Source organism: Sinohyriopsis cumingii, chromosome 18 (assembly GCF_028554795.1).
Source record: "Sinohyriopsis cumingii isolate HCF-2022 chromosome 18, ASM2855479v2, whole genome shotgun sequence".
Lineage (NCBI taxonomy): Eukaryota > Metazoa > Mollusca > Bivalvia > Unionida > Unionidae > Sinohyriopsis > Sinohyriopsis cumingii.
The window spans coordinates 102728778-102745936 of record NC_142978.1 but is presented as its reverse complement, the minus strand read 5'-3'; the positions used below and the strand labels follow the sequence as shown (position 1 = coordinate 102745936).

At 34.7% G+C, this 17159-nt stretch overlaps 1 protein-coding gene across 1 annotated transcript in view; it reads left to right on the top strand.

Moving 5' to 3' along the window:
* LOC149777614 (sodium/calcium exchanger regulatory protein 1-like) overlaps positions 1 to 5726 on the top strand; it is a 48747-nt gene extending 43021 nt beyond the window's left edge. Inside the window, exons 2-4 of the mRNA XM_089940829.1 lie at positions 3257 to 3444; positions 4325 to 4426; positions 5263 to 5726. Coding sequence (XP_089796955.1) covers positions 3257 to 3444; positions 4325 to 4426; positions 5263 to 5313 — 341 coding nt within the window. The 3' untranslated portion in view covers positions 5314 to 5726. The remainder of the gene's footprint in view (positions 1 to 3256; positions 3445 to 4324; positions 4427 to 5262) is intronic.
* Positions 5727 to 17159: the final 11433 nt, after the last annotated feature.

Below are 17159 nucleotides of genomic sequence, written 5' to 3'. Positions count from 1 at the left end.
TAGACGTCGCGACGAAAGGCTGCCGTTTGTCAATGAGCATAGGTACCTCGGGCACATCATTTGTTCAGATTTGTCAGATAATAACGAGATACAAAGACATTATTATTGTATTTAGAACGAGTAAATATATAGTTACGGTGTCGTTGCCGGAGTAAACCTTGTGGAAGCCCTTGGGCCATTAGGCAGTCGAAATCTTGGGGCCCCCCATGCAAATTATCTCCTAATCAATATTATTTTGATCCGTTGTCGCGGTGCCCCTAGGCCAGTGCGTACTCTGCTTATTTGGTAATCCGGCATTGTACGGTCTTTTAAAACATGTTCTACAGATGTAAAAATATTGCCTTCAAATCCTATTGTATGAACTTGTACCGCTATCCTATATAAACTAATTTTTCACGTTTTACAATGACCCGGTGAAAGGTCTTTTACAACAATGAATTTAAATTTTTAATGCGTCACGATAAACGCCACAAGGGGTCGGGAATGTTGAAAATATAACAATGTTAACATAATTTGCTTATCAAGAGCGTGTAATCATTAGAAATATCGCTAGTAGTAACAACAGAATCTTGAAAGAAGAGTTTCACTTTGCATGCAGCAGTGATTTATCAGTAATTGATCAATGGATCACATTCTTATTTTAATATTTTTTATCATATCTTCAATGAAAAATTGCTGATTTTTGCCATTGGACTACTGTCTCAAATATTATTATTATAATCATTATTATTATTATTATTATTATTATTATTATTATTATTATTATTATTATGAAGAAGAAGAAGAAGAAGAAGAAGAGAAGAAGGTTGTCATATAAGCAGATAAGAAATATTATTTGAAGCAAATTTCTGTTTAGATCACGCATTGTTTTAAAATTAGTTTTGCACAATTCCAGTCGAATCACACACACACACACACACACACACACACCACAGGCCCATAACTGTTCCCATCACATCGTGTATGCTTGGCACACCATTTTCCTATTACTCAACCTCTCTTAAGACTGAAGCAGAGAAAGACATGGTCTGGCACACTGCTCTTGTTCCATCTTACTTGCCGAGTCAGCAACCTTTATTACAATAAACCTATCTTGTTTTGAGAAAGACAGCTCCAAATGGACGTGTTCTATTACTGACGCTGACGATGAAGGAAAAGATGTCTTCTACGCTTGCACTAAGCTGCTGACAAAATCTTCCAGGGCGTGCCTTACTAGTCGTCATTGGCGACTTTAACGTTAACAACACAAACAGGGAGCGGTTCAGAGGTAGACACGGAATAGGACAAATAAATGATAGTGAAAGATGTCATGATCTATGTGAGGACATTCACTCTTATTATAGAAAGGACTCGTTTCCAGCATAAGCCAATTTACAAGATGACAAGATAGCCCGAGCGCTGAACAACGGCAAGTGGAGACACTACCTTGTTACAAATATATAGTCCTAAACTACGTACCAAAATGAAGCAAAACTAATACGTTTAGTAAAACGTAACAACACATAATTCAGTTCTCTAAGTTATAAAATGAAAACTTTAAGATGAACGTACAATTTTATGAGCTAAATCCACAATACTCTTAAAATGTTACATCAATAGTGTTCAGATTTAATTCCAGATTCTCCAGTGTTCTGGTGGGCATTAGCCTCGAAAGTGCTTATGTGCTAATAGTCTTGTTGTATGACAATGCCATTATGCAGAACTCCTTTGAATTAACCCAGAATGATCCCACAATAATATTTAAGTTCAGATCAATGAACACTTTGTAATTCCAATAAATAATCGAAACAAATGGTTTCCTCTCAAATTATATCCAAACACAACATTATACACATCTGCAGACTGATATTAAACCAAGACCATCAGAAATAAGAATATCAACGTCTACTCTTTTATATACAGCCATACGGTTCTACATCGTAATATTTTCCTACTAGACCCATGTCGCAATGAAAAGGAAATGACTGTCAATTCTTTCAATAGTCATGAGATAAACTGGGGAGAAGGTTCTCAGCGACAGGAAAGCATGTAAAGAGGGTTGGATCTTCCAGTTAAACTGGACTACTATTGAAGAAAGAACACAAATCAAGAAACTCCTAATGGAGGCAAACTTACCCGAGCTGAAAGACAGGATTTTCCAATACCACTCTTTCAATAACAGATATATGAAAAACAGAGCCAGAAATCACACGCGGCACTGCATTGAACAGCCCAATGCAGAAACTGGACATGCAACAAAGAGATAAGAATTGAAGACTCTGTAATAGATCACAAATACGTTTAAAGGAGACTACACGACAGATCAAAACTTAGCTCTGAAGAATGAAGATTGAGAATCCCACTCCGATGAGAGTGAGAAATTGGCAAGATGGAAGGTACTGGACACACCAGACCCACGTGTTACAGCCTTGATCCCAGAAGCCGAATAGGACCATGACATCAGTCAGGAGGACACTATTGAATCAGAAATCAGAGAAATCAGCAAAGTTCCCATAATTCAGGGTGTTTCTGGTAAGAACAGCATCTTACCAAATCTGCTGAAGTCAGACGATACGCAAACCCCAACGATCCTCAGAGAAATATCCCAAACGATATTGGATAGAGACCATCTTGAGGATTTACCGAAGCAAAGTCATCAGAGTGCTACTGTTTTGAATGTTGGATGCTAACATTAAGAATATCACATAAGCCTGACGTCCTCTAAACAATATGTCTAAGGAAGATTCTTTGCATCTTTTAGCCAAACAGATACAAAATCAAGACCTTAATCAAAGGACAGAATCAACGTCTCATTTCCACAACGTGAAGAAAAGAAAATGGCTATGGCTGGGATATGTATACCGAATATCACAGCATGCACATCCAAGGACAGGCATCATCTAGACTGTAGATGGAATACGAACGAGAGGTCGGCCGAAGGAAACTTGGAGGACGACAATAGGGAAAGAGATGAAGGAATGCAGCCTGACATGGAACATCATCGTCTGTAGGGCTGCAGACGTTTATGTGCCACCTGAGACAAGGCGAGGAATGAACCTGAACCTGATTGTTTAATTTCAAGACATAACAACAGATCCATCATAACGGTATGTTAAAAAAAATCAACTATAATAAAGAATACTTCCTCTACTAACAGTGTTTTTACAAAACTCTAACTTGTCAAATATGAATAAGACCCCCTTTTGCCTTTGAACTAACACAATTTTACCACCAAAGCAACTGAGTATAAAAACCATTTTGTTTTCTTATCAAATAGGTGTGGAAGAAGAGAAACGGAAGATTGCTAATAAGGTCCTAGGTGCCGGGTCCAAAATGACTACCGAATTTTTCACCAATGGGGATAATTGGTCCATCATAATTTGGACCCAAAACGGAGAGAGGGAGATCAAGTTCAAATTGGGACAGGAATTTGACAGCACAACACTTGACGGTAGACCAGTCAAGGTATACCCACTGAGACATAATCATAAACAAAGCTTGGACCATTCCAGCTCAGTACTCAATCCTTATCAAATTATTCTTAGGTCAAGTACACTCTATTATTCGGTATAAAAATTCTTGCTACAGATTCTAACAAACCTCAACGATTTATTGGTGAGGAAGATGTAGCTTGGTACATACATATAAAGTAAAAATCATTTTAGCGCTGTGAAATAAAAATAACAATAAATTGAAGTTCAGTAAATTTGAATATATAAAGTTTAGTTTAAGAGTCCTTGATTCTGACTCCTCCGTTATAAAACTTTACTCGAAAACATTTTAACCAATCACAATGTTGCATTATTCATTTCGTGAGATTCTCCGGTTTGGATTGATAGACATTACTCGAAATATTGAGTGAAGGTTTAATTTAATGGCGGGGGTGCCATGGCGGAGAGATCTAGATTATTATGTCCCTTCTATTATCGAGTCCCTTCTTCCTTCCCCCCAAATGTAATTTGTTGTCTGTTAATATCATGAATAATTTTGTAATGTATGTTTAGTTTTACATTATGCAAATCATAAATAATTTTACAGTCTAAGTCTAATCATTACTCACAGTAATAATTTAAGGAGTTAAACTGACAAATCGGATGTAAAAAAAGCTTGTGACCTTATGACTTTTATAACATCTTGCAAATAGAGGCTAAATTTTAACTTCGACATAATATCAGAAACTATTAATTAAAATTTTAATTTGGTACCACCATTGTTTACAAAGATATTTCATTTAATTTCAGATTGCTTCTTATGCTTTATTTACATGCTACATTTTACTTATTCAAGATCCATTTTCATATTAGCAGCAATCTCAATTTATACACTCTTAATTAACTATAAACAGGTGATATTTTACAACGAGGGCGATAAGCTGATGGAAATCCAGAAAGGAGACACATTTGACAGTATCACCGAGAGAATAGTCATAGGAGATGAAATGACCATGGCAAGTTTCAGTAACTATTATCTTGACCTGTAGTTTAGGACTGCTTCAAGGCGGAATCTATTCTGGGTAGTAGCCATAACTGGCTAACTTTGTCTGGTCAGCGGGGTTGAAATGACCATTGTGAGTTTGAGAAATTATTAGGTCGACCTGTAGGTTAGGATTTGTTGTATGGCTCCATCAATTATGGATTTTAGTCATAAAGGACTAAGTTTGTAAGTTTGTAAGTGTCGAAAGTTTGGATAAGCTTAAAGTTCTAGACTAAATTATCCCGTTTTTATATCTAGATGAAAGTCTTCGTCGGGTCTTTTATATATCTTATAAAGTTTAAATAGAAACACAAAAAACAGAACTTAGTAATAAAGCAGTATAATCTTATTGAGAATGACTATTTTTCAACGCCATTAGGCTTGTGTGAATGAATTGCATGCCATTTTGTATTTTACAAGCCTGTATATATAAAAATGTCATTTTATAAAAGCAGCCATTCTTTCTAAGTAGCAGCATTGATGAAACTCATATGAACGATGCTCGTGCTTCAGGTTTAAAAATATCAAACAATTTGTTTTTACGAAATACATGATAAAAACTTAATAATATCACCATCTAAGGAAATAGACAACCATATTTTAAAAAATCGTAAAATGCATCAATTTTAAACAGCGATGAATTTTGATTGCTAATTAGTTTCGCAGTTTAAAATTGATATCTGACGAGTCTGTTAGGAGACTTACCTTACTTAATAAAGCCTTGTAGCATATCCTAAAATTATATCATGAATAGTGTAACATTGTAAATGCAGCCAGTATTATCTTAGCAAATATATATTTTAATTTCAGCTCATGACAGGAGGTGGTGTAAAATGTACAAGACATTTTAAGAGAGTTTAGACCAGACAAAGGACCAAATTCTTCCACGGACCTCCTCTATTCATCTGAAAGCTTCGCAATCATTAAAGTTATAATTTACTTTGTGACAATATTTAAATGTATTTAAGCTCATATTGAATGTTATTCGTCTCATCGTCATTCTTTTGGCCACATGGAACACATACGTGGCTCGGAAATTCTGTCACGGACTGATGCAGCATTTAAACTCAGATATTACAAAACAATAAAAGCTTGAGCAATAACCTTGATGCTTCTTTGCATGAGGTTTTCCTTTTTAATCCAATACTTTTTATTCCATCTGTTGTTAAATGAATCACGAATTTGATTTCTCATCTTCCTAACTTCGCTATCTAACTCTGGGGGTGGAAACTGTCAATGGAGTATTCATGAGAAAATAAAGTCATTTCAGTATGCGACCAAGCTTTTTTTTTGAAGCAGCGCTGCTATGGATCGGCTGTTAGCGCCATTTCTCTCGCTGACGTCTAGATTTATAATTTATATGCAATACAAGCAGATGGAATGGAAGTTCGTCTGCATATTAGTATATGAAGATAGAAAAAGATGGCATCAGATCTGGGTCTATGTATAGTACAATCATAACGAAAAATTATTTTAGTCATAATGTAAAGAATAATGAATACAGATATATGAGACAGAAAATTATGAACATACTCAAGCTCGAATACAGAAAAATACAAGATAATGGGAAGATAAATAAGCAGTATGATAATCAAGCATACAAACAATAGAGTAAATGTGCTAATGTTTATGATTCAAATGAAGTATGAAAATTTGATTTTTATGCTAAAGTTAACGAAAACATTGAGCAAATATTTAAGGAAATGAAATTGCTACACTGAAAATAAACATTTTGTAAACAAACCATTAAAAGTTGTGATACATGCAGTTGAAGACTTGACACAGATGACTCCATTCTTAGACACAAACCACATTTTGATATGAAATTTTGGCAGAATGAAGTACACTGAATCGTATGGATGGCAACAGCCAGATGCGAAATGTCCTACTGCAATTTATCAGATCGAGGTTTAGCATTCTGGTTTAATGCCTACTGATATATCTGAAAATTGGTGTATGAAAGTGCAAAACCAGAACTTGATGAGATAGCTTTGAAGGCAACCAGCAACGAACATAACTCTGCGATAATATACAATAGTATGTAATAACTTTAACATTCCGCATAACCGGAAATACAATAATGGAAAAAATAAATATATGTTTCGTGATGGACAGTTCATCCAAATATTGGAAAGCTTACGTCCTAATGCGTTAAAGTCTTCGAAACGTCATTAAATTATTGAGCGGGTATTGTTAAATCGTGGGCAGAAATTGTCCGCTGACGAACTTACTCAATGGGTACAGGCGACAGGCTTTTTTATTTCTGCAAGATAAGACTAGTAGGACTGAAGAAGGAATAAAGGTATTATGCATTTTGGTGTTCAGGTTTGAGGCATACTATGTTACACAGTTTCTGTTTCCAATGTTCAAGAAAATTTAAGAATTTAATTTGCCTGAACAAGGTTAGATTGATGGTATATCTTTTATTACCGATTGATATGGTGGGAAAATCGGTAGCATTAATGGCTTCAACAACAACTTGAACAAGTCATGCGATATATTTCGGTTAGTATTGAATAATACTCTACATGCCGACTTTTGTAAAGAATGAAGTCTATAGCAATTCGGCAAAAGGTGGAATATTGTCTATAAAAAATAACAATGGTAAGACGTAACATTTATGTGTACAATAAAAAAAATGGTGACAGTTTCGTTGTAATCATGGTTAAAAATACAAAGATAAATGTACAACAATCATTTGTAATCAATATGAATGCATAATCTAGTATAATTTACTGTTAAAAGTATGTATTAATAATTTTAATACTACCAGTGACACGAGACAATGCTGTTAATACCCTTTATGGATAGTTGGTACAGATGGCACAAGTGTTCATCCATTCTGAACTTGTGTCTCGACCTCAGTCATCAGCACTAATTCCTGTAGAACCTCCTGTTAAATCTGTTACGTATTAGATATGGATAGAACAAGATTTGCTTAAATAATAACTATATTTGTATTAATTGAAGCAATTATAATAATTTTCTCTTCAAACATTTGTTTTAGCTCTTCTATGTTTCTCTCTCAGTTTTTAGTTAGATCTATATAATTGATGTTATGAACTATGTTAAACTGTGTTCAACAAAATTCTTTGCATGCATTAACTAAAACTTCAGATGTATGAGTTCAAATTTATTTTCAAAGAAATTATTTGATATAATTAGACCGTTAATTATAGCATAGTTTGTTCCTCGTATTATCCTCATCGTAAACAGGGTCATGAAATGTAAAACCAAAATTATCTACACCTACCTGTACCATTTCTATTTTTATAGATGGATCAGATAACTAAAAAAGAAATTTGATTTCGCAGAATAAAATATAGCAGTACTATTTTGTCAGTACGACTGAAGACTGTAAACATACAATAAGCAACGCAAAGTGGTAATTGTAAGGAAATAACTGAAGAAAAAAACTTTTTAACTGTTAAGAAGGTGCATACAACGTTCGAAAAACAAATTTACGAAACAAGAAATCTTTATGAGTGCAGGATCAGCTACAACGAGTAATCGTCAAGTGCAATCATCTATGTATGCGTATATATGATGGATATGTTTCTAACTACTGACTATTTGAATGAACTACAGACATCGTTAAAGTTGGGGTTTCCTCTGTTTGCATTGAGTGCTTCATTGATAATACCTAAATACATAAATTAATAAAAAGAATGACCAGATGAAAGAAAAGACCAAAGAAAATAATTGTAAATGAATTAGTATTGTATGGTTATTAGTCTATGCATGTGTACCTATTGACACAACAGACTAAAATATGTGAGCTAAAATCTCCTCATTTATAAAGTTGTTTATTTTAGAAGACTCGACATGTCTCGTGTGAACTCGTAGCTCTACTGCATATGGCATGTTATTGTATGACACATTAATGTTAATCTTCCCGAGCAAACCAGTAGTAGCCTACCGTACACCAAAAAACCTCGAAGACATTCAAGTCAGGGCGAATCTAACGCCAATCACTAACCAAGACCACCATAGGAAATCTGACCCCTGTGGTGATAAAAGGTGCAAGACCTGTCAATATATGATAAAGATTAGCACCTTTTCTAGCACAACGTCTACGGACAAACTGAACATACATGGTCCAAACAGAACATGCAAAACCGAGAATATAGACTTCAGTATGTCAGAGAAACTGAAACGTTACACATAGGGATCATTCTTCGCAGATCTGATTGGATACAAAGAATCTGTACAGAATTTCACTTGTAGAACACTTTTCTTTCCGTGACCACACATTCAGTGATGCAACACCTATCGAATCGATCAAAACCGCAACTGGAGTTCCGAAACCAGGAAAGAAAAGGAATCTTAATGGATTCGCCGCCTTAGAACATTGAAACCAAGAAGACTAGAAAATAACAGCCACCAACAAATATAATCATCTTTTTGCAGTCGGCACATTTTAATTTGAATAATTATTTTAATTTGCTTATTAGTCTCCCAATTACCAATAATTACTTCTAAAGCAATGAAATAACCGGGATATAATTTTCGTTACGCAAATTTAAAAGAAAAAGAAAACAGATGGCTTTATGACTCATCGATATGTATAACACTGTTTCAGCATCAGCATGAAGTTGAAGCCAAGTAGTTGAAACATCAAAACCTTCAAGCTTTTATTCCTGTAGAAATAGTCATGTAGAATTTTTAACCTCATCGCATTTTATGCTTTCTGCTTGTCTTGTGTGTATATTGTATTCATTTAGAGTGGAAGCGCTTGGGCTAGATAGAAACTAGATTTGCACTTTTCGTTGTCATTTTCTTTCGTTTATCTTAATAAATCCCTACCACACATGATCCCTTTCTGTTCTGAATGCAATATTTTCTATTATAGTTGGATGATGGACGAAGATAATGGTGTTTATCGTTTGCTTTTGAATAGATTTCTTTGCGAAGATTGTTTTTCTGGACAATTACTTGTTGGAATTCAACGAAATTCAAAAATTTTTGGTCAAAATGTTGGGAAGTAACGGTTGGTATAAGAATATGTTAATAGCCTCTTATTAAATATTTCTAACTGGTCGTTTCGTTTAGCAAAGGTAAAATAGTTGTTAATAGCTGTTTTCAACTGCCATCACCCACCCTGCAAGGAAAAGCAGCATACTTTAAAAATATAGTAGAGCTGCAGTTATAAGCGTGGCGTCATTGATGACTCACTTCATGTAGTTTTTATCGCTACTTATCTTAATCGATAATAATGTTTCCAAGCATAGTCAATATAAAATCTGAGCACTCGTATTTTGCTCACATTTCACTTCTTTATATATATACATATATATATATATATATATATATATATATATATATATATATATATATATATATATATATATATAAAGACTAGTAATAGTGGCAGCAGTTGTGAGCAACAGCTTGCCAGTCATAACTAAGCCAAAGTAGTTTATTCTTCAAAGTTTCAATCAATAAACTATTTATTTTGAGATTACATTATCACACAAAATGTATTTTCACTATTTGAACTAGCAATGTGTACCATTAAATGTATCGATAAAACAAACACTAGGTATGGCAGATTAAATAAAACGGCAAATAAAATCTAACAAAGACTTGTTTCATTGCCTCAAGTATTCTAATTACGATTAGTGAATTAGTGATTCATCAGCCATGTTCAAACTTTGTTATGCGCACCCGAGAGCGACAGCTAATATAATTGCTGTATTGACAGTTCTATTTAAACACTGAACTCATATTCAAAAATAATACCAGTCATTCTTGTAATAGCTTGTATTTAATGTACTCTTCTGTATTATCGTTTATGTGCATTCGTTTAATTCACCATTTATTGTCCTGTTTTATACATACATTTTTTGTTACTTTATTCAGTCTTTCTTATTTCGAAACGTCACACTCTACTCTATGTCTGTACGTTGGTTGAGTTGTTTATACATTCCTACTTTAAACTGTCTGTCTGTCTGTCTCTTTCTCTCTCTCTCTCTCTCTCTAAATTACCATCTCTTAACTTTAAACATTGAGAAAACGATATAGAATTTTATTTTGATTGTTTTCCTTCTATCCCTTTCATTAAAGGATGATAGCTTTACATAACTGAAACAATCAAGCATAGAATTATTCATTTTTAGAGGAAGTAGTCAATTCCATTTAGAAGACCACAAAATGGCTTAACAGACCCATTCATTTGTTTCTTTATAGGGATTATTATAACATATGAAAAATAATAGTCTTGTTTAGTTACATCACTGAAACAACATTTACCGTACTCTACTGAAACAACATTTACCGTACTCTACTGAAACAACATTTACCGTACTCTATTGAAACAACATTTACCGTACTCTATTGAAATAACATTTACCGTACTCTACTGAAACATTTACCGTACTCTACTGAATCAACATTTACCGTACTCTACTGAAACAACATTTACCGTACTCTACTGAAACAACATTTACCGTACTCTACTGAAACAACATTTACCGTACTCTACTGAAAGAACATTTACCGTACTCTACTGAAATAACATTTACCGTACTCTACTGAAACAACATTTACCGTGCTCTACTGAAATAACATTTACCGTACTCTACTGAAACAACATTTACCGTACTCTACTGAAACAACATTTACCGTACTCTACTGAAACAACATTTACCGTACTCTATTGAAACAACATTTACCGTACTCTATTGAAACAACATTTACCGTACTCTACTGAAACATTTACCGTACTCTACTGAAACAACATTTACCGTACTCTACTGAAACAACATTTACCGTACTCTACTGAAACAACATTTACCGTACTCTACTGAAATAACATTTACCGTACTCTACTGAAATAACATTTACCGTACTCTACTGAAATAACATTTACCGTACTCTACTGAAATAACATTTACCGTACTCTATCGAAACAACATTTCCCGTACTCTACTGAAACAACATTTACCGTACTCTACTGAAACAACATTTACCGTACTCTACTGAAACAACATTTACCGTACTCTACTGAAACAACATTTACCGTACTCTGCTGAAGCAACATTTACAGTACTCTACTGAAACAACATTTACCGTACTCTACTGAAACAACATTTACCGTACTCTACTGAAACAACATTTACCGTACTCTACTGAAACAACATTTACCGTACTCTATTGAAACAACATTTACCGTACTCTACTGAAACAACATTTACCGTACTCTACTGAAACAGCATTTACCGTACTCTACTGAAACAACATTTACCGTACTCTACTGAAATAACATTTACCGTACTCTACTGAAACAACATTTACCGTACTCTATTGAAACAACATTTACCGTACTCTATTGAAACAACATTTACCGTACTCTATTGAAACAACATTTACCGTACTCTACTGAAATAACATTTACCGTACTCTACTGAAACAACATTTACTGTACTCTACTGAAATAACATTTACCGTACTCTACTGAAACAACATTTACCGTACTCTATTGAAACAACATTTACCGTACTCTATTGAAACAACATTTACCGTACTCTATTGAAACAACATTTACCGTACTCTATTGAAATAACATTTACCGTACTCTACTGAAACATTTACCGTACTCTACTGAATCAACATTTACCGTACTCTACTGAAACAACATTTACCGTACTCTACTGAAACAACATTTACCGTACTCTACTGAAACAACATTTACCGTACTCTACTGAAAGAACATTTACCGTACTCTACTGAAATAACATTTACCGTACTCTACTGAAATAACATTTACCGTACTCTATCGAAACAACATTTACCGTACTCTACTGAAACAACATTTACCGTGCTCTACTGAAACAACATTTACCGTACTTTACTGAAACAACATTTACCGTACTCTACTGAAACAACATTTACCGTACTCTACTGAAATAACATTTACCGTACTCTACTGAAATAACATTTACCGTACTCTACTGAAACAACATTTACCGTACTCTACTGAAACAACATTTACCGTACTCTGCTGAAACAACATTTACCGTACTCTACTGAAACAACATTTACCGTACTCTACTGAAATAACATTTACCGTACTCTACTGAAACAACATTTACCGTACTCTACTGAAACAACATTTACCTTACTCTACTGAAACAACATTTACCGTACTCTACTGAAACAATGTAAGCAAAAGCATCTAACATCCTTTGTAAAAGTAATCAAGCAAAAGCCTACAATATCTTTTTGAAAGTGATCAAGCAAAAGCATACAAGACCCTTTATAAAACTGATTAAGAAAAGTTTACAATATCTTTTATAAAAGTGATAAAGCATCCGTTATAAAACTGATCAAGAAAAGCATGCAACATCCTTTATAAAAGTAATCGAGTATATTCTGATCACAAAGTTGCATGATAAATTTATCATTTCTCTCCAACGTCATACAACGAATATCTCATATTTGTCGATTGGTATAATTCAGTGATGCATGCAGAAAGATTCTGTCCTCCGTTGTATCAATACAAGATTGCAGTAAAAGAATGGCTTTTGCCCCCGATCACGTCAGACACGTTCGGAGTGCAGGAATTAAAAGATAGCTCTAGATTCAGCAGCGAATAAATTATTGTGTAAAATTGATATTTCATCAATTCGATCGTTCTATAAATCACACTTCATCTGAAAACAAAAACATATTGTTACGATTCTATGATTTTAAACCAAGCAACAGAAAAGAGCGTCATTCAAGTTTTTGTAAAATTCAACAAATAATTTTTTCCCAGAATACAAAGTAAAAAATTAAAAACAACTTACCGTACCGTGAATTAAAACACAATAGTCCTAAACGTTCTATCCCCGGTCCAAACGTATATAGTTAGCTGAATGAATTCCAGTAGTGCTCCAAGTCTGAATGTGCTGATATATCAATAGCCTGGAATTTGGCGATGTGCCAACAATCTGCTTCTATCACAATGATACAATTCAAAATCTTCATGAATGAATTTGCAATAATCCCAAACTAGTGATATAGTCAGAAATTAATAAGTAGCACTTTTTAATTCCAAAAAATAATTTAGATAAATAAATCCTCTCAAATACTAACTCAAACCCAACTTAAATTGATCTCACTAAGAAATTTGAAAATAAAAATTAAAACGATTTTATAAAGGGGGGTTTCAAATGAGCAACAATCACGAATATTTTGTGTTGTAGCATTTTATATTAACAGTCAGAGATGGGGTGAAAAGTGTAATTATGTGTTAATCATGCAGATAAATAAATTATATTAACCTACTCAGGGGCGTATTAACCATTAAGCAGACTAAGCACGTGCTTAGGGCACCAGGGCCAAAGGGGGCACCACAAAGTTGAGAAAAGGGTGAAAAGAAAAAAAAACGAATGAAGATTTGTAAAAAAAAATTGATAAAATTAGTGCAAATTGATCATAATGTTCTGTTTCTTGATCATGGTGCACCCTAGGGTTATCTTCCCAGGTGTACGTGGAAAGGAGGGGGGGGGGGGCACCAAGATTTGTCAGTGCTTAGGGCACCAGTGAGCCTTAATCCGCCCCTGAACCTACTTCCATGGTGATGATAAAGGACGGAAACCATGCGAGACTGAAATCAACACCAGCATACACATGCTATTACAATATGTAATAAATATATTAAATCCCGGTTAATTTCTGCATCACAAGAGTCAGTAAAGGAGATATATCACGAGATCATTAGAACATTGTAGCGTGATGCCGAGCAATAATAATAATAATTATAATAATATAATGTACCTTATCACAGCCCGCCTTTCTATTAAGGACATGGAAGAAAGTTTGTTATATAATGCTAGATATTCACAATTATTGATTGTCTTTCTCTCGTTAATTAACCACGATGTAAAAGAAGTTGGTCATACTGACCAATGTTTTATTTGACTATGCAGTGTGGAGAATGCAATTCAATCTCTCTTTACTTAACCCTGAACGGCATTAATGGCCTAGTCCTAGCAAAGTCAAGAAGGCAGTGATCTGCAAGTCAAGACCCTCAACTAAAATTTTGTGGTAAATATATTGTCATCTACCTTTTTCTATGATATTGGTCATAAAATTAGTATGCTGCTACTTAGATTTCACAAGAAGGTCATACCGTTCAACTTGGTTTACATGTGTATTTGTTTGCTAATCAATTTCTCAAATATGTTCCTCTGTGAATGCTTAGAAAACTAGTAAGTGAATAAAATAAGATTCTTAAATGATTCTCTCGCAATGCCTCTGATATCACCCAAAAATCAAATGGTGGGGGTTATTGATTTCACTCTTTTGAGCCATCCCATGCACAGAATGAATTCAAGAACCGTTTGTAAAATTATAAGCTATTGCAAATCTTTAGCAAGAGCCGTAAAGAATGTATCTGACTTGGACCCATATGTCCAATGGATGAGTGGGTGTGTCGCAGATCATTTACTTTAATGTTAATATTTTGCAAAATTACTATTCTTTCCTGGTAAGACAGGGACAATCACACTATATCCAAATCACGATCTTTTCGATTATGTTGCTAGCCTGGGGTTTGAGAAAAGTCCCATTATAGGCGCCCATTTTCAAAATCCTGCGTGGTCTGTTGTCCCCAATTTATGACTACCTGTTCATCAACGCCATCAAATGGAGCATGCTAATATCTAGATAGTTGTGACCCTAGCATTACATGCAGTCTATGAGACGGAAAAAACTGCAGTTTGTGGTACTTGTTATTTGCAGGTTTTATAGTTAAGTCATCACATAAACAAAGGCTGTAGATTCAGTACTGGGGATATTTAGAAACAGCTATAAATAAAAATGTACTTGTAGGACTCTGTAAAACGTTGAAGTTTGTTTGGAAGATCTACAGTATAGATATAGATCCTCAATGTTAAAAGCAAACGAAATGGTATTAAATACACTGATTTATGCAACTTTAAAAAAGAAAATAATACATCTCTTAGATAATTGTTTTGGAGAACGGATACATTGCAATTAGTAAGACAAAAATATAAAAATACATCCATTGTTATGCTCTTTACAATTTAAATCATTTGTTTCCGAAAATATATCTATGTGATCATTAAACCTTCACTTTTTAAGAAATGTGTTTATTTCAGCTAATATTTTTGATATTTAGATGGCAATAACCAATGTTATAAACTTGCTGCATTTTCGAGACCATTCTAATTCGGGAAGGAGTCATGCCGGCTCATTGGTTTGGGTTTTCGTACAGGCGACCATATGATGCATGGTCAAATCCTATGAATGGATGACCCTGCGGCGGCTACCGTTATTTATACTTAGATTATGACTACCTTAATAATGTCCTCGAGGATCGTTACTTCACTTACCTCAGCACTAAATAACCTAATTGTGTTGATATGCTGTAAAAAATACAAAAAAAGAAACCAACGAAACTACGTGAAACCAAATCTTCTTTGAAAGGATGAAGAAAACACAAAAGTGTAGTCTTTTCATACTGTATTCATTATAAAAGCATTACCAATATCAGCATGAGTGGCCTTAGCTTCAAGCAATCTGAATGATGCATGATCCTCTTAGCGTCTCAATGAGTAACCAATATGGTGGCAGTGGGAGTGCAAAACGCTTCTATCTTCCGTTCGCAACTTTGACCTTATAAATGAGGAACTGCTGATCTATTTCGGGAACAATCCCCTCCCAGAGAGATAAGTGTGGAATTTGCCAATATTCCACCTCCACCAACAAAAATCTTTTCAATTAAGGGGTAAATTTGCTCCCAGAGAAACAATTTTCTACTTGCGTTTGATACGAGTAAAGTACACCCTCTTGTTTCAGCAGCAAAACTGCTTTCGAACCCGTCTCCAATGCATCAGTCCTGGATGCAAACAACTGGGCCATCGCAGGAACCTTTGAGTTCTCCTTTGCCCCAAGTAACATTTTTGATCGCTCCGTCATTGTCAAATCGATTAATGATCTAGCTGTGAAGGTACAATTCACCACCCCTTCCTACCCTGCTTTCATAGTATACATTAGGAGGGCTTTCTGTGCTGGGGTCTTGTTTCGATTGTCCTTCATCAGGGCAATACAAATTACGTTCAGCATCCCTATATCTACGTTCACCTCGGTCAACTTCTCCGACCGTTTTGGCATGTTGGCAGTATCAATCCTATGGTGCATCTCATCCTTTTACGGCCCTTTCTGTTGCATTAGTAACTTATTCTGAATAGATGGAAGAAGCACAAATACCCAGTCTCATTCTTCAAACTTCCTAATTCTTCTCTTACTATTGTCGTATGTCACATATCGCATAGCCGCAGTTGCGAATTCGTCGTTGCTAACTGATACGTATTAACCAACGTTTGTCTCATCTCCATGACCTACTAATAAGACGACTCCGCTTTATCGTCCGCGTCATCACCAGACAATAGCTCGCGTAGAATATGCACATGAACTGTTTAACAAGACAAACTGTGAAAATGCTAAACTCTCCAGAGGTACTTCCCGATATGAATACAGAATAGAGTTCAAATTCGAATCCCAGTTTTGCAGTTTCTACTCACATATAACACACCACGACTGTTTAGAAGTAGGAATAGTTTACAAATACTTAAATGAGTGGTGTGGTTTATAAACAAAACACAGACAGCAACAACTGGAATCACGCTAAATCCAACTTAGTAATTAATGTACGGGACTGTACACTATATCGGGTATAGTAAAGATATATGATTTAA